Source organism: Perca flavescens, chromosome 21 (genome assembly GCF_004354835.1).
Source record: "Perca flavescens isolate YP-PL-M2 chromosome 21, PFLA_1.0, whole genome shotgun sequence".
Classification (NCBI taxonomy): domain Eukaryota; kingdom Metazoa; phylum Chordata; class Actinopteri; order Perciformes; family Percidae; genus Perca; species Perca flavescens.
The window spans coordinates 3,961,245-3,985,648 of NC_041351.1; the positions used below are offsets into that span (position 1 = coordinate 3,961,245).

The window sequence follows — 24,404 nt, forward strand, 5'->3', positions numbered from 1 at the left end:
CTAGACTATCTGTCCAATCTGAGTTTTCTGTTGCACGACTAAAACAACCTTTGAACGTGCACATGTTCCACCAAACACATGTATGCCCACAGAGACACTGGCTCCGTCCGGCGTCTTAAGCGCCGCCCAAGACGACTGTGATTGGTTTAAAGAAATGCCAATAAACCAGAGCATGTTTTTCTCCCATCCCAGAGTGCTGTGTGGACTTGCCAGCTCTGTGGAGGTAGGTCTGGCAATGGGAGACTATAGTGAGATTACTTATCTAATTTAAGGAAAAAAGTCAAAGATAAAGAACACACCACCATATGCATACGTTGGAGTGAAAGACTCCGAAGTCTGAAGATAGATTGCAACACTGCTACCCAGCAGTCGGTCGTTAAGCCAACTCAAAATAAAACACTTTCTGCCACAAATCTTTTCACATTCAGTATTAATTTAAAAATGAGAGTTCTGGAGAATCTATACGGTCACATCATAAAACATATTGCGATACTCAAGAGCATCTACTTTTACACCCATAGTAAATAGTCTACTTTTGCTAACCTTCAGTGTGTATAGCTCGTTCTAAATTAGCTGAATAGACTGTATTGGTGTTGATGCAACTGCCAACTTTGTTGACAGAAAATTCCTCTCACTCAGAAATAAAACTGAGGTTACCGTGAACCTTTTCTCGTATTTGGTTGCTCGTAAACACTGAATTATGTGACAAAACAGCGCTTTTGGTTAAATGCTATTATTAGCATGCTAACATGCCGGTGTTTCGCAGGTGAAATGTTTACCACCTTAGATTAGCGTGTTAGCATGCTAACATTTGCTTATTAGCGCTAAACAAAGTAGCACAGGTTGCTGGGAATGCCCTTAAGTTTTGTGGATAACGTAAAGTGTTGGACAAAAAAAAATAAAAGAATCAGGATATCGCCAAAGTCATTAAGGATTCATCCTCTGAGGGCATTGGATATTTCTAGAAAATGTAATGATGATGCATCCAATGTTAAATAAAATGTATTTGTTTTTGCTCAGTTCAGAGTCATTTTGAGCCAAGGCAGGAAAAGTTGTCCATCTGTCTCCCTTTAGGACCGTGCCGGTAACTCGTGTGCAGACAGACGGGACGACGTTATTTCTGGTTCGAGCTAACTTCATTGTGCATGTAGAGTCGTATGAGCCCCGCCTGGTGCAGCTGCTGCCACAGATTCATTTCCATCCGCAGGTCGTGGTTGATGTAAAAGCCCACTCTGTGGTTGGTTTTGTCGTAGTAGTGGTCGGAGTAGTTCTTATAGTCTGGGGTCATGAAGCCGTACGCACTCACCTTCATCAACAAAAGAAAACACAAAAACTACAGTCAGGATCAAACTAATTCTGGTGGCTATCCTCCCCAAAAAACGCTCCCATAGGTCATTTGTTCAAGTAGCAATTACGACTTATCTTTACGTTTCTAGTGGCAGCGCCTATGCAGAAAAAGCTGCCGTCTTTGACAGCTAGCTACGGCAACACCACTTGGACGAAGTGTGAAAACTGAATACTTTTGCCCAGGAAATGGTTGTTTTAATCCAAATCATGATCTTTCTTTCAAAACTGAACTTGTCGTTATCGGTGCCTAAACTTAACTGTTGTGGCCATATACACATGCATGCATGCATACACATACATACATACATATATACATACACACATACACACACACACACACACACACACACACACACACACACACACACACACACACACACACACACACACACACACACACACACACACACACACACACACACACACACGACCATTTCACGTTTCATATTGCATTGGTCGGTAACTATGTGGTTTGTCCAAGTGGTGTTACCGTAGCTAGCTGTCAAGGCTGACGAATGTTCTACACAAGTGCAACCAGAGCCTGTCTACGGAGAGCCTGTTCACTCCCTATTAAGCCCCGTTGTTCCGAATTTGGTTGCAGTTCCACCACAGTTCCACTGGGGGTGATCTCGGGCGAGTGCAAAATGAATGGGAGTCTATGGAGCTAGACGGCTAAATTTGTCTCATTTGCCCGATTGTCGTTGAGAAATCTCTCAAATTTTTTGAGTCTAAATGTAACCAAACATGATTGTTTCACAAAGTTAATGACGTATTCAAAACCGAAAGTGACTTTCTTTGTTTTTAATGGTGGAAAACAATGTGGGTCGTAAGAAGGGGTAAAAATCAATGACACATATTATCGTATGGTTTGGAGGACTTGTTGAAATTCTGTCATCCAATCACCTAAAAATCTAAAACAGAGATTTCTTATGTTGTGTTTTGACTCGTCTACTTCAGCTGAAATCATTTTCATCTTATTTTCATTCCCAGCCCAGATACAGTTGGTTGAAAAAAAGGTTGACAGTGATGACATGCTTTGAATCTGAGGCAATCAGTGGGCGATCAGATAAATAAATAAATAAAATAAAAATCTATTGGGCACGAGACAAAGTTTCATATTTCCGCAACTGTGGTTTGAATGAGTCACTGGCAGCCCATAATAAAGCTACGCTTTTTCAGGGATACGTGCATTTACAGGACCAACTGCTTAGAGTCAAAACATTCTCACGCTATCATGCAAGTTCAGCCTTGTCCCAGATTAAATAAACAGCTGACTGACAGCAACATGCAGCACAGTAACGAGGAATCCCACCTGGTCACAAGTATGCAGCGCAGCCAACAACATCACAGCGCCTGTTGACGGACGGTAAATGTCCTTATATTTGGTTTTCAGAGCACTAGAACGAAGGAATCTGAAACAAAAGCAGAACAAGAAGCGATTAAAAGTTGCATGCACAGACAGGACACACACACACACACAGTTTCACTATCTTTGTGGGAATCCGTCATTGACATAATGCATTCCCTAGCCCCTTACCCTAACCTTAACCATCACAACTAAATGCCTAACCTTAACCCTTACCCTCACCCTAACCAGAACCTAATTCTATCCCTAAAACCAAGTCTTAACCCTCAAACAGCCCTTTAAATTTGTGGGGTCCAGCATTTTGGCCCCACAAAGCTGTCAGGACCCCACAAGCATACTGTATTCCCAGTTTTTGGACCCCACGAATATAGTTAAACAAGAACACACACACACACACACACACACCACCTGTGTGGGAACTTCCCACCGCAGCTCACTCTGGTTTCAGCCCTCTGCTTCGTCTCTTTTAATCTCATTTCCAACTATGTGAAATGTGAGCCCCGCTTTCATTCTGTCCACCTGCTCCGCACTCATAATTCGCTCTCACCTGTTTCGGAGGTAACGGATGAAATCGGGGTGGTACATCTTTAGCTTTTCTGCAGACACGTCCTGTCCAAAGTACTTGGAGGGACTGTGGGACAAAATGTGACGTTACTACAACAATACACACAACGAACCCACACACCTGAGGAAAAGTCAGGGGATCACCACAGTTAGAAGCGTTCATCCTCTGGGGATCATGAATACCTGCACGAAATGTCATGGCATCCATAAATGGCGTAGGGCCAAAATAATAATAATTTGTGATCTGTGGCTACGTTAGGAAGCAGCCAGACTTCTCAGGTGATCTGGGACAGATCTGCTTTCTGTCCCCAGAGTCAGAACCAAACGCAGGAGAAGCAGCGTTTCCAGAAAATTGCAGGTCTGCTGCAACTCTCAGTTCTTTCAGACCTTTCTCTTTCTCCTTTTTCTGAGTAATTGTTCATTTCCTACACTGCACTGTAGCTTTTATTCTTGTATTTCATACCTGGCTTATTGTATCTTAGCTGGTTTTGTATTCTCATTAACAAATGTTAAAGGTAAAGCACTCTGAATTACTTTGTTGCTGTAATGTGTTATATGAATAAAGCTGCCTTGCCATCCAATATTTGTTGAGATATTACATATTAGGTCCAAATTCCTCCGTGCAATACCGTGAATACTGTGTATTTAACCTTTCGGTCTGCATACAAAAACATATATACATACAAAATAACTGTAGTATTAAAAACAAGAAGCGCTAGAGTCAGGCTCTTGCTGCTGTAACACTGGAAATGTCCACGCTGTGGGACTAATAAATCGTATATCTTCTCTTATGAGCTGTGAAGTGTTTTAGGATTTATGGGGTTTATAGCTCACTATATAAGAATAACAACATTGTTGTAAGTCAATTTACATGGTTACTACAGCATGCAAGTGTTGCTCACTCTTTGCCTTTCTCAGGTCCTTGCTCCACCGGAGTGTGTGTCACTGCAGCCTTCATCAGCAGGTAATCACGGCCGTGATCTGGCAGGAACACGTAGCGCGTTTCCTGTTGAAGAGCAGCAGAGTGTGACGTGACTCGAGCCTGACTCAGTTAGAACACGATTTTAGCATTACATGGAAGTAAGTAGAAAGTGTAGAATAATGTTCTTACTATTTGCAGATAAATATAATAATGTAAAAGGTTTCCATAAGAGACCAAGTGTGTTTTGGTGTATGCTTGTGTGCTGTCATAGAGACGTGGTTCCCCGAACAAAGGAAACTGACGCACAGAAGGTTTACCTCAAGCCATAACTATAGAGTAGTTAAAGATCTTAGTGGTCCCCTAATACTGTATCTGAAGTCTCTTTTATATAGACCTTAGTGGTCCCCTAACACTGTATCTGAAGTCTCTTTTATATAGACCTTAGTGGTCCCCTAATACTGTATCTGAAGTCTCTTTTATATAGACCTTAGTGGTCCCCTAACACTGTATCTGAAGTCTCTTTTATATAGACCTTAGTGGTCCCCTAATACTGTATCTGAAGTCTCTTTTATATAGACCTTAGTGGTCCCCTAATACTGTATCTGAAGTCTCTTTTATATAGACCTTAGTGGTCCCCTAATACTGTATCTGAAGTCTCTTTCCCGAAATTCAGCCTTGGGGCAGAAGGAAGAAAGAAAGAAAGAAAGAAAGAAAGTATAAGAGATAATGGGGAGAATAGATCGGGGCTCACAAGGTCAGACAGTCTAGAGCAGGGATTTTCAACCACTGTGCCGCGGCAAACTAGTGTGCCGTGAGAGATCGTCCTGTGCCGTGGGAAATTATCCGATTTTACTTAATTGGTCCAACAAATTTTTTATTGAGATACTGCAAAATATTTTCCATTGTTGCGCATCTGTGCCTCAATATGATGACTGCCAGATAAATTAAATAATATTCTGTGTCAGTAGGTGGCAGTATAGCGCAATAATGACCTTGTTGATTTAAGACAGTAGAATTACTGCCAGCAGGGCAGTAATTTTGCGACCAAAATTTGAGTGTGCGACTGAATTTTACATCCAGTCGCACATGTGCGACCAGTAAATTTGCCCCCTTTTTTTACACATTAAACGTTGACATTTCGGTACCTGAGAGCGCTTAAGCGCAAGCTTATCTGTCCCCTCTGAAAGTTGACAGAGAGCGGTGCTCGGACACACGCACACACTCGCACACACGCAGAGCTGCAGATGATGCAAACTACGTTGGCTCTGCAGTTTTGTTGAAGTCACAGTGAGTCACGGAAATGCCGATAAAGTGGTTTCTAGTGTGGTTACAGTTTTTCACAACTTCAAGCAGACAGCGTTTGCTGTGATATGATATTAATGGCGAGCTGAAAGCGGTCGCGGTGCTGTTGACGTTACACTTCCTCGGAGCAAAGTAGGCACAGCAGTGGTTTCTGTGCCCTGGTGACTGACTGATAGGCTGAGGTTGTAAGGCAAGGCAACTTTATTTCTACAGCACCTTTTGGTTGTGCCCCTAAAATTTTCAGTTGGGGGCCACTATGCTCCTAATGAAAAAAGTTAGTCTGGAGCCCTGCTGCCTCCTTTCGCGCGAATTCCGCAGTGCCAGGATGTAAGCAGTAGGACCGAGATCATCGATGTAAGCCTGCAAAAGCGATGGATACATTTTAAAAAAGGAAAAATGCAGATTCTGATTATTAGGCTACAATGTGTCATTTTTGGTTGGTGGTGTGCCGCAGGATTTTTTTTAATGTAAAAACTGTGCCGTGGCTCAAAAAAGGTTGAAAACCACTGGTCTAGAGATATGTGGACCGGCTCCGGCTTTTTGTCTGTTGCTAGGGAAACTTAGTCTTTGCGTGCTTTGTGATCCCACAGATCTGTGTATTGTAACTCCGACACAATTTAACGAATGCGCGGGGATGTATAGGTCTTTTATTGGAGTCAGACACATTGTCCCAAAAGGGGGGATACAGAGGAGGAAATCCCCAACAAAAGATTAATCAATTAATTGATCCGGCTCATTTGCATTTCTTTAAACCAATCCCAATCGTCTTGGCTAAGCTCCAGACACAGCGACGGTGGCTCTGCTAAATAGTCTCGAGAAGGAACTTGTTTTGGTGGAACATTTGAAAAGGATCAGTTCCTGTACAACAGCGATAATATTAGAAATATGGGGTTTTCTCAACCAAATTGCCCAAAAATAACATGAATGGCTCCCTACAACGCTCTTTGCAAGTAAAATGAATGATCGCTACTTTTATTGAATTTGAAAATGGTTTCACAACAGCATCCTGACTAAACTTGGACATATAGCAGTCTGCTATTATCCATCAACGTATATTCCTCGGATCTTAACTTTTACTCAAAACAACTAATCCATTCATCCAGAAAATATTCAACAGATTAACTCGACTGTGAAAGTAATCGTAAGATGCAGCCCTAGAGTAAGACTTTTATATTTTTGGTCCTTACTTTAGACTGAGGGGGTCCTTTAAAGCCGGCGCGGGAGTAGCCCCTCATGGAGTTCATCAGTGTGTTGGTGGAGAAGGTGTAGTGGGTGGTCCGAGACCCCACGTCCTGCTCAAAGCCGTTAATGATTGCCCCGTTGGTCCTGGAGATCACAAGCGTCCACGAACACAGATGAAAACACAAACAACAACAGAACAACAATGACCCCCATTATGTGCATGTGCATAATGTGAAATAAATTGAGTAGGAGTTTTGACAAACATGGTTTGGACGCGCCGGTGCGTCTTTTGTCCTCAGAGGGTTAAACTCACTTTTGTCTCATGTTTGTTAAGTCTTAATCTTTTATATCCATTGGTATTTTATTTATTTTTTGCTTGCTCATTTTCTGTTTGGGTCTTACTGTAGTTGAACACTTTTTATCATGTGAAGCACTTTGTGACTTTGTAAAAAGGTGCTATATCAAATCAACTTGTTATAATTGATAAGCTATATATTATAATTGAGGAATTTCAAACAGCAATGTAGGCAGTCGAGAAAAAAGGGCTGTCTGTGGGAGAGAAAGCTAGCGTGGCTATCACCAGACCAAGCTCAATCTTTTAAGATTGAACATTAGTCTGGGGAGTCTGCTCTGTATTTTCTACTGCACAAGCTCAACGGGCATAGTTCAAACCACTCTGTACGCGATTGGATAGTCTTTCAACCAATCAGACGTAGCAGCGACAGCGGCATCAACGGGGTTGCTGCGCTTCGGTGGCTGCTATGTTGAATATCAAGAAGAAGCTGCTTGGTTGCTTCTCTGTCGTCATCGTGTTAAACCCGCCAATAGGGCGCCAGGTGGATAAGCCAGTTTGTGATTGGTCCCCGCAAAATTGTAACGGAAGCAGGATAGATAAACGTACCGGTTTCCAGCCTGAGCTGCAGGGAGAAATCAAATCGCCGGCAGATCGGACTGGGTTTACCCAATTGTTTTTGAAATTGTTTTTTTTGTACTTTATACATACAGAATACAAAATAAACTTTATAAAACACACTAAAAGATGGGAAAAATCCAAACAAACAAAGCATTATAGGGGCTCTTTAAGAAGGCCAGAGTCAGCATCTACCTGAAGACGTAGTGATGACTGTCAATCTCCTTCCCTTTCTTTGAGTCCTTGAGGATCCCTCCGTTCCCCACCACGGCGCAGCGGATGCACTCGGATTCATTCCCGAGATCCTTCCAGTTGTCCAGCAGCTGCCAGTTAGCAGAAGAGTTGAGGACAAACAGAGTTTCCACCAATGCTGTGACACAGAAAAACAGAATTAATCTGGATGAGATTGATTTAACACCGCCTTAAAGCCTTTTTAAACTGCATCATGAGAAAAATACTTTTTTTCGGGTGCCTAAGTAATTGCACCTGCCTACAGATTCAGTTATTAGGTTAAAAAACAAACCCAAGGATCCATGTGTGAACAACACAGACAGGAAGCTACAATTATCTCAACATGATAAGCATCTTCAGTCACGAGGCCCACATGTCCTCAATCAAATCATCCAAACTACTTTGCATCTTCTGTCTGGATGAAGAGTACACCACAGGCTTTAGACAGCCTCTGGTGTCCACACAACATGTGTAATGTATGTTTACTTTGAATTTTATTTGCATTAGTATTGCTTTGCCAGACACTGCGGATGAAGGTCTGGCTAGTCCACACTGCATTCCTTGATTGGTGAAAAACATGCTCTGATTTATTGGCATTTCTTTAAACCAATCACAATCGTCTTAAGCAGCGCAAAGTTCAAAAGTTGTTTTAGTCGTGCAACAGAAAACTCAGATTGGACAGATAGCTGTCTGGATTTACCCTGCAGAGATCTGAGGAGCAGTTAACCATAGTCCTCACAAATCCACCGCAGTTTAAAAGAAAGTGGAAGGAAACTGACATCGGCGAAAAGACATGCATCCAGCGGAATTTCCTGAGGCACCGGAGCAATCCCAGAAGTGGAACGTCGTAGACTATATTTGCATTCAAAACCACACATGTTGACAAAAAAGAAGTCTGAAATGTTTGTTTTTTTTAACAGATTTTAAAATTCTGCACTTCAAATGATGCAGAGCAAGTAAGACATATTCTAATCAATCACAAATTTAGAGCTGAATTACTAACTATGTAGTATAAAAAAATTGAAAAAAAAAACTAAGAAAAAAAACCCCAATATAAAATAAAAATATAAAAATTAAAAAGGGGAAAATAATTAGATAAAGAAAAAAATATATAAAAAAGGAACAAAATCAAAACCTCACTCGTTTTCTGGTTTGTATTGTTTTTGGCAATTGATTAAATGCACACAAAAAAAAATTGAAAAAACAAAAAAACTTTTTGAAATAGTTTTTTTTGAAAAATGATCAAAGACTCACTCTTGTATTCGATCCCGCCCCAGCCATGTGCTCCTGGGTAGCGGCTCAGGCGCTGGTGCTGTTTAGGAGTGACGTGTTCGGCCCACTGCAGGACAGGAACGTCTTTCAGGAACCGTCCGCTCAATTCTGTTTTGGTGATCCGACTTCGGATACCGTCGGAGCAGTTCTGAGGGAAGCAGGAAGGTAACACAGCCTTGTTGTAATCAAACCACATACAGAATGTAGAGATGTTCTGATACCGATACTACAATAATTGAAAGAGTTTATCACAATAATAAATAAAAGGTAATAATATCTTTCCTTGACTCGAAAGAAAGGCCAAACAAAAGAGATGGTTTTAACAGTGATTTTAAGTGTTCTTTGGGCCCTATCTTGCACCCGGCACTCTTTAGAGTCGCCGTTCCCGACCTGTCGTGCGACAATGTGACATCAAAATGACGTAGATCTCGCTGGCGGATTTTTTTTCAGCGGCGCACGACAAAGTGGAAACAAGAAGCATGGACAAGTTCGAGGGCAAGCTTTCCCAACAAGTGCGGCAATAGCAACTGTATTCTGACTGGTACCAGATGCTAGGACTCTCAGAGTGACTGCAGGTCTCTCTTGTTAACTTAATGGGTTAAGACTGAATGAAAGGCTTGATCCGACCAAGTAGATCATCGAATCATTGTGCAGACATTCTGAAGAATTCAAAGTGCCTCTTTTCCTCTATCATCCTCATTTGTTCCACGAGGATACTGAACTCACCATGTTTACGTCTGGCGTTATTCAATGGACGAACATTCCACCTTTTTCTTCGTTTCTTTGCAAGCAGGCTCAAAAGCAGACGTTCTTCCTCATCCATTGACTCCAACATCATCTTAGCCACTGTTGACATTGATGTCAATGCTTCTTCTTCTTCTTCTTCTTCTTCTTCTTCTTCAGAGCAAAGTTGGTAGCCTTTCCTCAGTTGCGACACCTCTGTTCAGGAGAAGACTGCAACTGGTGTCCCGACCACCACGCGCGGGTATAAACGGTTACGGCGCTCCATGACGTCACATTGTCGAGCAACAGGTCGGGACTGGCGAGGATAATGAACGCTTTACAGGGTGGTGTGTTCAGGTGCGTTCTGGGCGTATTGCTATCTTGAGGCAGCGGAAAGGGATCGTGCCATTGACCAACAAAAACCTGGTCTAAAGTCAATAACGCAGCATTTCATTGTTATTTTAACAGCAAATTAGTAAAATGCTTCTAGTCTCGTGCACAGCACGCACACTAGGCTTGTTACACACACACAGCGACACACAAACATGCAAAAGATAAAAAATATTACAATGTGAAATAGTATTACGATATATGATAAGTATCGGCCGATAGGCAAGTTCGGGTATCAGAAAGGAAAAAATGAAAATCTGATGTCCACTCTACGATTACAACACACATTTCCAGTACGTCCCTCGAGATCATTACAAAGCCAGCATCATTAGTTCCACTTGGCAGGGTGCACAGCCTCATGATTAACCTCCAGACTCTCACTGGAGCCAATTATCTTGGAATTACACAGCTGCAAAAGAACAATGCTTACAACAGGAGCTTTTTGTCCATTGACAGACATAATCATTAGGAAATTTCCGTGCACACACTTGCACCTTTGCTGATGCGCTAAATATAAAACCCCATGCGGGCATACAAGGAAGCATGAAGAGGTTCCACACATGCAAACATGTCAACGAATGGATGGCACTACTTTATCTTTTTAATCGTGTTATCTGTCGCTGGTTCTCTGTGGAATCAATTATCGATTCAGCCTGTGTGTGTGTGTGTGTGTGTGTGTGTGTGTGTGTGTGTGTGTGTGTGTGTGTGTGTTTTTTTCCCTTTTTATGTAACAGCTCAAAGCCTAAACTGCAGCTTAACTGAGTTGATCGGTTTTTTACTTTAAAAGCTGCAGCGTACAAAAGTCCTTTGTGTGCATGGCACAAAATTCCCAGGAAAAAGATTGGGATTCTCCGTATGGATGCATTGTTTTGTTCAACTCTTACAGAACCCTGTGAAATGCTGCCATGAGAAGTGCATGGAGTTTTTTTTTTTATTTTATATTGTGCTTTTTCTCATCCTTTCCCTCGGTGGACCATCGGACAGCTCAGAAAGAGTCTGTGTGGATGACACATTCAGGGTGGGAGATGGAGAAAACAGATCCAGGGCTTTATTTTCTATGAAGCGTTTACTGGAAAGACAGACAGACCCACCCAGTACAAATGTGGCAGCCGCCCTATGACAACATCTCGAGCCTGATGAAAACCAGAAGCCTGGGCAATCTTGACAAGTTCTGATGCTCCACAGATATGATGCTCCAGACCAGTGGTTCCCAAACCTTTTCACATCAAGGACCCCTAACCTGACACAAATTACACCACAGACACCCATTTGATGAGATTTTGTCCCAGGATTTTTTTATTACAGAAAATGTATGAAACCTACGACCAAAAGAGTCAAACATTCTGTGTCATTGTGTTACTAATGGATGGAATTGGCAAAAATAAATTATTCCAATTTTTTCAGTTCCAGGGGGAGAGAACAAGGAAGACTTTTCAGCGCTGTACATTTGGTACATGCCATGGCAAAGTCCTCAGTGGGTTTAAAGGTTGAACACAAAGGTCATTCCTCCCATCTGGAAATCAGCCCTAATGGTTCCCCTGCTAAAAGGTGGTGACCCCTGTATCTTAAATAACTACAGACTGATCTCTAAACTGTCTGTCCTGGTCAAGGTGCTAGAATACCTTGTCAGTGATCAATTCAAGGATTTTTTTTTTTAACAGTAACAATGTTTTATCTGACTTCCAATCTTGTTTTAGAAGAAGGCATAGTACAACATCGGCAGCTCTTACGGTTTTAAATGACTTTATTGAATCCATGGACAACAAGCAGCATTGTGCAACCCTTTTTATTGACCTTTCTAAAAAGGCATTTGATACAGTGGACCACATAGCGCTTAAGCACAGACTGTGTAGGGCTGGACTTTCTGAACAAACGGTCAGCTGATTTGTGGCGGAGGGCAGCAATTCTCGCCATCTCAGAATAACAAAAGGTGTGCCTCTGGGGTCAGTCTTGGGGCCACTGCTATTCATCCTCTATATCAATAACATCGATCATAACGTGTCTAAAGTCAAATTTCATTTTTAGGCTGATGACACTGTACTGTATTGCTCAGCACCCACCTCAGACCAGGCCTTCTCCCATTTAAAACTTGCTTTTAACATGCTTCAACAGAATATCTATGATTTAAAACTTCTTTTAAATGCTGAAAAAAACAAAAGTCATGCTTTTTTCAAATTCGAAATCCAAATCAAATCTGCCTTCAATCCTCACTTCCAAGGGTACGAAGATTGAATGTGTTCAGATGTGTGTACAGATATCTTGGTATTTTAATAGATGCATCGCTTTCTTTTACCCTCCATATTCAGCAGCTAGCAAAAAGATTAAAACTTAAACTAGGGTTTTATTTCAGAATCAAATCCTGCCTTTCGTTCGAATCTAGAAAGAGGCTGGTTGCTGCCACTTTTATGTCTATACTTGCCTATGGTGATGTTTTATACATGCATGTTTGACTCAAAGTTTACTTGCACTAGACACTGTGTACCATGGATCTCTGAGGTTCATCACTGGTTTTGAAGCCCTCACTCACCATTGTGAACTGTATGAACGTGTCTGGATGGTCTTCTTTATCAACACGGAGACTTCCAACACTGGCATAGCTTCATACAACATACAAGGCTATTTTTGGTCTCCTTCCATCCTACCTTCTGACCTACATCAGTGTAAATAGTATCGGGACTTACAGTCTTCGTTCCCAGGATCTTTTCCTTGTGTCTGTTCCAAAGGTTAGAACTGAGCTGGAGGGAAAAGGCGTTTAAGTTTGCTGCTCCCTCTACATGGAACATGGAGTTGGATGTTGATTGACTTGGAGGTAGCCACATCTGGCTGTAGATGTTTTGCCTGGTGTGTTTAGGATTGTGGTTGACTTTGAGGGATTTGCGGTTTAGGTTTTTTTTTTTTATTTTATTTTTTGTATGCATGTGTGGTTGTACTGCTCTGTGTCTTGGCCAGGACACTCTTGAAAAAGAGATTTTTAATCTCAATGAGTCTCTTCCTGGTTAAATAAAAAAGGTAAAAAAAAAGTAAATAAAAAAAAACGTTTAAAGCGCGTGTTGTCGTAGCGTCGCATTACCAGACCTTCCTCCACAGCGCTGCGGAGGAGGGTCTGGCTAGTCCACACAGCATTCTGGGAGGGGAGAAAAACAAGTTTATTGGCATTTCTTTAAAACAATCACAATCGTCTTGGGCGGCGCTGAGCACCACACAGAGCCCCGTGCCTCTGCAAAATAGCCTCTGGAAGGAACTTGGAAGTTAGCGAACATCCGGCCGAAAAGAGTGAAATCCGGCTGAATGTCCAGCGGCAACCGAGCAGTCCCATAAGTGAAACGTTGTGGATAAAGACTAGCGTTTTGGCATTGTTGCTTCCAACAGATCTCTTCTATTTCCGGGTCAAAAGCCACTGCTGTGAAGCGGGAAGGGACATGGTTGTATTAAGAGAACAGGGGCAGCTATAACCTACGGAGAATGTGCAGAAGCGTAACCCGAGTTTACACCGGTTGAAGTGTATTCATGCAAGAATACCCCGGTTACTAAAGGAGTTATCTAGGTCTATTAACCGGGTATAGGAATTCTTTTAGCCAGAGGGAAGGAGTTTACCTGGCGTTTGAGAAACCGGGGTATTACCTTAACCCAAATATAATCAGGTTTTTAAACTGCATGTAAACTGCAGACTCGGGGCTGGAGCCCCCGAATCTGACCCAGGGACAGGAGAGAATATTCTTGTTTTTAAGGTTATTTTCATTTTTTTTTTGCCTTTAACTTATAGGACAGCTACGGACAGGAAAGGGGGGAGAGAGAGGGAATGACATGCAGCAAAGGGCCGCGGGTCAGAATCTAACCCGGGCCGCTGTGATAAGTACTGAGCCTTGGTACAGAGGGTGCACGCTCCACATGGCGCCGCAAGAAAGCCAAATATTCGACACACAAAAAAAACGTGACTTTAGAATAATTTGAAAAGGTGCTATAGTCACATAAGCAGGCTACACACAGGGGCAGATGAAATGTGCACATGTAGGACTCACTGTTTGTGGTGGGATGACTTCTCTCATGTAAGTGTCTCCGATGTATGGAGGCTCTGTTGTCTTTAAGTTGTCCAGGGAATTGTTCTCTCCTGGTTTGTGTTTAGCAGCTGTGGCTGTTTGAGTCTTTGGAGTGGGAGTCTGCGGGTGCTTAGGCAGAACTGTTCCAGAGGAGAGCTCTGGGGGAAGGGTGGAGGTGTGGGGCGGGTGGCTCCACTGGTCACTGTTGCTCTGTCTGACCAGAGAGTCTTGTGAGCTGTTGGAAGACAGAACATTTGGTGGTGAGCTGCTGCTGGGAATTCATATTCATTCTCTCTCACATTTTAGGCAGTATTGGAGACTTTTCAGTTACTGGTATTGGACCATCTCTAAAAGAAATGTAGTTATTACAAAGATCTCTCTCTCTCTCTCTCTCTCTCTCTCTCTCTCATGTATTATTGCTGATTAATTTAGATTCCATTACAAAATAAATAGTTGACTGACAGACACATTTTACAGTTGAAGAGTTAACAGGACGGGTCCGTGGTAAAAACCACAAATGGGAAAAGGGGTTTTATTTTGTAATCTGGGTGAACCAACCCTTTTAATAAAGTTAACTACTTTAATTGCTTTCCATTACTTTCCACAAAATAATTAATTACATACGACAAAATGGGAGGATCTCAAGTTTATTTAGAAAAATAAAGTTGATTTGTGACTCGCAGTGCATAACTTGGAAAACATTACAGTCACGAAGAAGAGGGTGGAGGCTGCATTTTGTCTCCGCTTTTAAAAAGATTTGTGTGCTTTTCTCCACTAACTCAAGCTTCACTTCGCCCCCCCTCCTCCCCTCCCAGAGCTTTCAAACTCATGTGTTCCTGTCATCCCATAGGACGTGTAGGCCTATATGTGGGATGGAGTGAAGGACGACAGCGAGATGCAGGATAGCAAGAGGACCTTGGGTGACGATTCGTTTTGTCAAACAGTTGGAAGGTTGATAGTTTGTGTTGCCACGGAGACACCGTCATAATCTGCGCAAAGTGCGCCCACGCTGTGCCGACAAAGCCCATTTGACTGTTGAACTCACAGCGATGTTTTGTTCAAGACCAAAAACAGTCTCTGTAACCATGGCGCTTATCTTTACCCTAACTTTATTATGAGGCTGACACGGCAGATGCAGCAGCAAGGTTACCTCATATAAACATAAAGCCCGGTAATAAACACTAAAATGCAGTGAAGTAGCCTAATTAAACTAGAACTCAAACTTGTAAATGTGAAACAAGGGTCGAAGGCATTACACGCAGGGCTTTAAATTGACACCAGCCAACTCACCAAGGGCGGGTACAAATTGGCTTTGGCAGGTAACATTAGGGGGTTGAACAGGATGTCAGAAACACACAATGTTATCAGAGCCATGTACCCAGTCAAGTTGTTTTATGACAGAGCAGCTGTTAAAATGCTCTACATGTGATCTGTTGCTGAGGTTAATAAACAACAGACTGTGGATGATCTGTAATCTAAAAACGGATGTAGTCTCTCTGACTTCTAAACATCACCATCAGCCACGCAACATCTGTTCTGTACAGAATAGGCCTTTATAGCAATTAAAATCCCTCCAATTCAAAAACAATATTAGATCAGCTGCGAGCTAGGCGTTTCCCAGCATGCCCTGGGTCTTGCGGGCGGTGGAAAGCAGCTGCACTGCCTGGCTCTCAGAACTGCGGCCGCCTTGAAGTCCGACACAAATCTACCCAGCATGCATTGGGCGGCGATCACCTATTGTAAAGTTACTAACCAATTTGGCCGGTGATGAATGAAGCAAAGAACACTGACTGTTTTTGTGCATGTTTGGCTTGGACACGTGATCTTTATCTGGCAACACTGCTTGTAGTACTAATCCTACAGTTCCCATGAACACTATGTACAACCATTGGCTACGTGTCTAGAGTGTGTGCTATTGATTACGAGCTACGCTGAAACGGAGAAGGCGACCGGGAAGGCCAACAGAGAAGGCAAACGGTGAAGGAGCGAAACAAACCAGAGGGGCTGAAATTAAAATTTAGTTAGAAAAGGAAGTGGCTAGTGGAAAATCTGATTGGCTGGTAACTTTTAAAACCTACTAGCCTTGTTGGCTGGTGATCAAAAAAGTTAATTTAAAGCCCTGATTACATGGGTTTTGTAATGAGGGAGGCAGGGTCAAAGAGAAAGAGAGTTTTCATTGTAATAACTACATTTCTTATGTTTATTTTAGAGATGGTCCGATACAAATAACTGAAAAGTCTCCAATACTGCCTAAAATGTTGGTATCGGTGAGTACTGCAGGTTATGCACCGATCTGATAATGTAATTTAGCCCCCGTAGAAAATCTACTTTAAAAGTAGTTTATTTAAAAGAAAGTTCTATGGCATTCACCGTTTGCGTTTTTTTATTTTTCCCACATAGAGCCAGGCCATACAACAGGCCGTAGTTTCCCACTAAAAACTTACATATTTCATGGATTTCATTATGTTCTTTTGTTCCTTGACTATTTAATATTGATATACAGTACAGGCCAAAAGTTGGACACACCTTCTCATTCAATGTGTTTCTTTATTTTCATGACTATTTACATTGTAGATTCTCACTGAAGGCATCAAAACTATGAATAAACACATATGAAATTATGTACTTAATAAAAAAGTGTGAAATAACTGAAAACATGTCTTATATTTTAGATTCTTCAAAGTAGCCACCCTTTGCTTAGCGTACAGTTCACATACAGCGCGTAAGAGACCACCTCCAGTGAAATAACTCTGGGAGATTTTTTTCATTAGTGCAGCCGGAGCGCTGTGTGGCTCCTTTGTTAAAACCACAATGATACAACTAGAGGGGAATAAGTGCTGGTTACAAAAAAAAAAAAAAGCATGGAACTTTTCATACGACTCATGATCCAAAAGTTTAACCCTTAAACCCCTGTCCCATTTCATTGCTGAATCTGACCTAATTTCTGTCTCTCCATGAAACGGCCTGCTCTCCTCATCTGGCTAAGATTGAGGCAACTTATGGACAAGGTATTGATACCACGGTGCGGTTAAAGTATTGGGACTGCGAGCGTTTTGTTGTTTGTTGGCTTTGAAGCACATTTGATTGGAAATGAAACGCTTCTCAGCTTCTTCTGATGAGCGTCGGAGTTCTACAGGGACAAAATATTTTCTGCCGAAGCAAAAGTTTTGGTTATTTCACATAAAAGATTTGGGTTTGTGTTGTCTTAACTTTTCTCACTGGTTTTAATAAGGTGGGACTCAGTCGGAAAAACGTGAGGTCACTTACTGTAGAAATATTTTATTAACAAAATGTGTGTATGTGCTAGAGCTGGGCAATATATCGATATTATATCGATATCGTGATATGAGACTAGATATTGTCTTAGATTTTGGATATCGTAGTATCGTAATATAACATAAGTGTTGTCTTTTCCTGGTTTTAAAGGCTGTATTACAGTAAAGTGATGTCATTTTCTGAACTTACCAGACTGTTCTAGCTGTTCTATTATTTGCCTTTACCCACTTAGTCATTATATCTACATTACTGGTGATTATTTATCAAAAATCTCATTGTGTAAATATTTTGTGAAAGCACCAATAGTCAACACTACAATATCATTGAGTGTCATCAGGACTGTCCACAAAGACAGTCCTGATGAAGAAGATGAGGTTTTGAGTTTTCAAATCCTAAAAAAAAATATGTGCATGGATGTTTATTTTCTTCTCTTTTATAGCCATGATATTTGAAGAGAAAGAGAAACCCTTAATTGATTTTAAAAAAGGTCCTCCTCCTAGGATTGAGCTCCATTTCTAACTCCTTTGTTAACTTTTCGCCTTCATGAACACTGCAATCATCTGCTGCTGGTTTATTGGAGGTTCCCAGCAACAGCTATGGAAAACATAACCTACAGATATCAGGGAAGCCAGCTCGCTTAATATTTTTTATTTTAAGATTATTATTATTTTGGGCTTTTTATGGCCTTTAAATCGTCAGGATAGCTTGAAGACAGGAAAGGGGAGAGAGAGAGGGGGACAACATGCAGCAAAGGACCATGGGTCGGATTCAAACCCCGGGCCGCTGCCTAAGACTCCGCCTACATGGAGCGCACGCTTTACTGGGAGAGCTAGAGGTCGCCCCAGGTTAATATTTTTTTAAAAGAAAGCTCAAAGCTTATGTATTAACTTTAGCCTTTAACTAGCTTTAACCTTCATGATACAGTCCTTTAAGATTTGTTGGGGGGGCATTGAAGGCCTTTATTTGCTTAGGACAGCTGAAGACATGAAGAGGGAGAGAGGGAATGACACGCAGCAAAGGGCCGCAGCTCGGAGTCAAACCTGCAGCGTTGAGGAATACACCGCTATATATGGGTACACGTGTCAAACTCAAGGCCCGCGGGCCAAATCCGGCCCATTGCTAATTTTGATCCAGCCCCTATATACATTTAGGTTCACTATACATTTTGGCCCAAATGCTTTTTGTCACTTTTCACAATATTTGTTTCAACACTTTTTCCAAACGTTTTATGGCTTTTTCTTCGTCATTTTTGTCGATCAAAAAACTGCATTATTTATTTTTATTTCCTTTTTACTGTAAGTGAGAAGACTATATGAAACATGCAATAATACAGTAAAACATTTGACTTTTCCCATGACATAAAAGCAATAAACTCGTATGTCTGGCCCTTGATGCGATTCTCATTTTCTAGTGTGGCCCTTAGGAAACTTGAGTTTGACACCGCTGCTCTACAAGGTGAGCTAACCAGGCACCCGATACGGTCCTTGTTTTGCACTTTACTTTGCACTTCTGCATGTCTTTTAAAACTTTTTTTTAACTTGATTTCATGCATTCTGAGTATTTCCCAAGTGATCTTTAAAAGATCTTGACAGATTATTCGTAATGTAAGCCTGAAGTGGTTAAATGTAGAGTCAGTGTCAGCGCTCTGCATTTAGATTTGAGATAATAAGACGTGTGGGGTTGTGCCCAACCCAGATAAGAACCACCGGGAGGTTACACCCAGGGGAAGTCGTCCAGAGCACTTTTCAACTCTCCACTACGGACGTAGAAAAGAGAAGAGTAGAGGAGATAGTGTCCTTTTGATGCTGCTGCAGTGTTTAGTGACATATACAGTATGTGCATGCTGCAAATATGGGCACTGATTGTAATATTTTTCATGTTTTCAATATTATTCAGTGGGTCTCATTTTTTAACCTTATGTTATGCATTTCTTTTTCTTTTCTTCTTTCATTTATTTCCTCTTATTCATATCTTATTTTATGAATAAAATAAAAAATGTCTGTTTTCCTAATTGTAAAGCACTTTATGTTGCATTATTGCATGTATGGTGCTATACAATTAAAGTGTATTATGATTTTTATTATAAACAATACGATTTGAAAATTTTTAGGAGCTTTAAATCAGACTCTCAGGTTTACTTTGAGGATGTTTGCATTCACATCAGATTAACAGAGCAAGAAATGTAATAATCCGATGTGAGCACTTTTAAGCCCTCACATCTGTGTGTCTTCGCTGCTGATGCTGTCTCAGCCAGTTTCACATCCTGCTTGTTTCTGGGACGTTTGCTTTCTGTCTGCTCTTCAGCAGATGAAACGTACGATCAGTTAAGATGAGGATGTGACTAATGTGGCCGGTCACGTTTAAAAATAAACTGTTACTGTTAACACCCTCACATTAAAACTGAAAGCATTTGACCTCATAGTTGGTTTCCTTTCATATCCAATGCAGGGTTTGCCCTACATTTCTAGAAGAATTACACTCAAAAAGCTTTTAGCTTTAGTGCGTAACTTTTTGATATTAACGAACGTCCGTTACATTCAAGCCGTTGCCAAAAAGCTAATTAAGACTCTCAGCTCCACACAACTCTCTCTGTTTATCTCAGTAGGACTATGTTCAGAAGATCGGGGTGTCCGTGCACAGAAACTCGAGTGAAGATAATGACCTCTTCTGAAGAGTCCTCCTTGGCTACTAGCAACTGTGTGGACGGGGAGGCTTGTATCATGTGGACGCGCCGACAGTTTTGTTGTCATTACTTAAACGTGCGGTACACTCGCTGCAGCCGACCTGTTGTGCGCCAATGTGACGTCATGGGAGCGCCGCAACTGTTTATACCCGCACGTGGTGGTTGAGACATCGGCTGCAGTCTCCTCCTGAACAGCGGTGGCGCTAATGAGGAAAGGCTACCGACGCTGCTCTTTCTACAGACTAGAAGAAGAAGAAAAAGGTAAACAACAGCAGAACTGGCAGAAGCATTGACGTCAATGCTTCGATTTGATTGGATGAGCTACTTGGTGGGATCGAGCCTTTCATTCACCATAACAGAGCTCATCTTAACCCGGTAAGTTTACCAGAGAGACCAGCAGTCACTCAGAGTCCTGGCATCACGTTACCCTCGAACTCGTCCATGCTTCCTGTTTCTTCTTTGTCGCGCGCCGCTGGAAAAAAATAGAGTGGTGCTCGACCTCCGGTCACGCACCTAAAATCCTGGCGCGCCAGCGAGATCTACGTGATTTTGACGTCACATTGGCGCGCGTCAGCTGCGGCGACTGTAAAAAGGCCCTCAGAATTCCTCATGGGGGAGACAGAAACTACGCACTATACCTTTAAAGACAAAACTTAAAGCTAAAGACCAGTTCCTCCAGAAAAACGCAATTATGCGATGATTTCATAATCCCCGCATTTCCGTTGCAAAAAAGTTACATAATATATCTTAAGAGAAAGTTGAAAAATGTTGCGTTTACTTCACACAAGAGCAGCCATTTTCCACTGTTGCCATGGGAACATTAAGAAGTGACGTAATTATGCGACGTGAACATCATCGAAAAGCAGGATGTTCTCCCCCCCCCCCAGTTCCCGCAATTTTTATAACTTCATTGCATACAATTGTATAAATATCCTGCATATTCCATCCAATTTTTTAAGAAAACATGCATACGTGCATTGACATAGTCAAGGATTTTTGCCCACAACAATCACAAAAAAACTAATTTCAACTATAGTCATTTGATCTGAGAAAAGTCTTTTAGTATTCATTCCTTCATTCATTCATTGCTTCCCAAAACAGCCCGGGTGTTGCACCTAAACCTTACAGTGTCGGGGAAAGCCTACATATCCTCGCAATCGTTAGAGGCATTTGGTCAAAAACATTGTGATATATATATTTCTTTCTCCATTAATGCCCAGCCCGAGAGTTGTCCCTTCACTCACCTGCTGGGTCTCTGCGTGGAGCCGTGGCAATGTCCCAGAGGTACTAGGGACAGATGGTTCTCCAGGTACCTGCACAGGATGTAGATAACCAGCAGGGAGCCGCCGGTCAACGCGCCGAGTGCCAGCCTCCTCCGGAGCGCCATGGCCCGTCAGGAAGCGTGCAGCAGCAGCGGCGGCCGGCGGGCTGCGTGTGCTCGCCCTGCGCTCCTCTCCGTCTGGAGGAACATGAGGAGGCAGAGGAGGGAGGGTGAAGGGTCAGACCAGGATGACGTCCCGCTCAGGACAAGTTGTGTTGTTTTTTTTCCCGGTGAACCAGGGGAAATGGAAGGCGGGGTGGTCAGTCAGTGGCGTTATCCTGGGGATTTAATTAGCCCACAACAGGACCTGGGCTCCACTCTGGGCTTCTCTCAGCACAACTACAGTGGGAGGGAGACAGAAAAAGAGGGAGTTGAAATGAGGGCAGAGACTCTGAAGGGTGGGTGGGTGGGGTGGATGGGGGGGAGGACTTTATCTTTCAGCAAACTGAGTCCAAAATAATCCCTTTTTAATGAAACCTTTTTGTCATGCCCCTGGACACAAAGTGCAGGGTGGTGATCATCATATCTTTGTGCGTGCTGCTTTAATTGATCTCGTCTCTTGTCGCAGATTCACAGGGCTAAGGGTTAATCTTCTACACGTTTGCTAACCAAAGCAAAAAAAACCAAAAAAACCAAAAAAAACTTTAGTCAGCTGCAGTTCACATGTGACAACAAACACAGGAAGCCAGCAAGCCCTATCTTACAGGAAACTTGGGGGAGTCTCTAGGGAGGTTTTAGCCGAAGTCGAAGACATTAGCATACACTCTGAGCACTTCTCACCTCTTTGTAAGTGTAATAAACACGGCCCGAGGCCAGGCTCAGGAATCTGCTCTCTTAACTTCTCTTTAAAAAGTTCTAATGAGTCTTGAGCTGCTAATTTAAAAAATAAATAAATAAATAAATAAATAAAAATAAAATCTGTCAATGCTCAGGATTAATCACGTGGTAACTGGGTGAATCAGGATAATAATAATAATAACAATGCTGATGATGACAGTGGGTGAGTGACGCAGTTTCCCAGGCTTGTGCGAGCAGTACGTTGCTCCTGGCTGGGGCTAAAATGGGGGGAATGGAAAGAATGTGCTGCAGAGTTCCAGTGATAAACTCAGCTCCCACGTCTCTGATAACACACAGAACTGAGTTTTTGTTGTGTTTTTTCAAATACTTTTACACACACACACACACACACACACACACACACACACACACACACACACACACAGATTTCTACTTTAAAGTAAAGTCATTAAAGTGATTAAATCATCTCGAACGTGGCAGACAAAGAGTCAAGAGGGAAATGTAAAAGGGCAAAAACACACACACACACACACACACACACACACACACACACACACACACACTGACAAATCATGACTCAATCTCTCTTCCTTTCAGTCAGAGGACTGTACTCTGTCACATGTCTGCCTCTGTCCCCCCCGTCTAACGGAAACAACGCTCTTTCAGTGGAACACAGGCAGATAAAGTCAAAAGAAAAACATGTCCTCTCACCGGCAGAAGGTCCTCTGTGCGCCGAGCTCTCAGTCCGTCCTTCGTGATGGCTGGAGACATGTTCCTCTAAGTTGGGAGCTGCTGCTGCTGCTGCTGCTGCTCATCTAGTGCGTGGAACAGCACTGCCAGGCTCGGAACTGTGGGCGGGACCATTGTGAAATGAGCAACAGCTGCTGGCAATTGGTCAACCCCCTCTCTGCTTAGCTGCAAGGAAGGGAGGGGAGAGATGGGAGAGAGAGAGAGAGAGAGAGAGAGAGAGAGAGAGAGAGAGAGAGAGAGAGAGAGAGAGAGAGAGAGAGAGAGAGAGAGAGAGAGAGAGAGAGAGAGAGAGAGAGAGAGAGAGAGAGAGAGAGAGAGAGAGAAAGAATCCAACTTCAGGCTCCTGCAATAAAGTTAGACATGAACAGGCAGCCCGAAGGATCTCTGCTATGCTCACAATGTGTGGAGACCCTGAGTCACACTAACACACGTATGACAGACAGGAGACACACACACACACACACACACTGACACACACACAGACAGGAGGAACACACACACACACACACACACACACAGACAGGAGACACACACACACACACACACACACACACAGACAGGAGGAACACACACACACACACACACACACACACACACACACACACACACAGACAGGAGGAACACACACACACACACACACACACACACACACACACACACAAACACAGACACACACACACTGACACAGACACACACACACAGACAGACAGGAAGAACACACACACACACACATACAAACAGGAGGAACACACACACACACACACACACACACACACACACATTCAGGAAGAACACACAAACAGACACACACACACACACACAGATAGACAGGAAGAACACACAAACACAGACAAGAGGCATACACACACACACACATACACACACACACACACACACACACACACACACACACACACACACACACACAGATAGATAGACAGACAGACAGACAGAAGTATGGATATAAACAGAAACTGTCAGGTCCCAAGCAGGAACATGCAGCCTCAATTTCCGCCACACAGCTGACAGCTTTTTAAAAAGTCCAAGACAGGAAGACACTTCACTTTCTCCACAAGAGCCATTCCCTCCATCCCTCCATCCCTCCATCCCCTCCATCCCCTCCATCCCTCCAGCAGCAGTTAGCTGGGCCCTCTAAGCCAAGTGAGAGTCAACAGTCGGCGTGCCTCTCTGGCTTCGGTTTCCTCTGTGAAAAGAAAGGAAATACGCTGAAAGGAGAGACACGTTTCTGTACGCACCAGCGGTTGCCTGGGCAGGCCGAAGGAAGTGAGCAAGCTGGAGGGCCAGGAAGGAATAAGAAAAGAAAAGAAAA

At 42.6% G+C, this 24,404-nt stretch overlaps 1 protein-coding gene across 1 annotated transcript; it reads right to left on the minus strand.

Annotated features, from left to right (window-relative positions):
* On the minus strand, positions 1-23,179 carry st6galnac (ST6 (alpha-N-acetyl-neuraminyl-2,3-beta-galactosyl-1,3)-N-acetylgalactosaminide alpha-2,6-sialyltransferase). Its single transcript, XM_028568035.1, has 10 exons — positions 23,036-23,179; positions 21,450-21,865; positions 14,229-14,481; positions 9,079-9,244; positions 7,789-7,963; positions 6,689-6,827; positions 4,180-4,283; positions 3,261-3,344; positions 2,660-2,759; positions 1-1,306 (listed from the first exon to the last, which is right to left on the minus strand). Exons 2-10 carry the CDS (start codon positions 21,590-21,592, stop codon positions 1,115-1,117), a joined length of 1,356 nt encoding a protein of 451 aa, XP_028423836.1. The 5' UTR covers positions 21,593-21,865; positions 23,036-23,179; the 3' UTR covers positions 1-1,114.
* Between the last annotated feature and the right edge of the window lie 1,225 nt (positions 23,180-24,404).

Bases quoted from the DNA above. Each gene is read 5' to 3' on its own strand.
- st6galnac (XM_028568035.1), bottom strand. From the start codon at position 21,592: ATGGCGCTCCGGAGGAGGCTGGCACTCGGCGCGTTGACCGGCGGCTCC. The intron at 14,482-21,449 runs GTGAGTGAAGGG...GTCTTCCAACAG, and splicing joins TCCACGCAGAGACCCAGCAG to CTCACAAGACTCTCTGGTCA. The intron at 3,345-4,179 runs GTGAGCAACACT...TTTGTCCCACAG, and splicing joins GGACCTGAGAAAGGCAAAGA to TCCCTCCAAGTACTTTGGAC.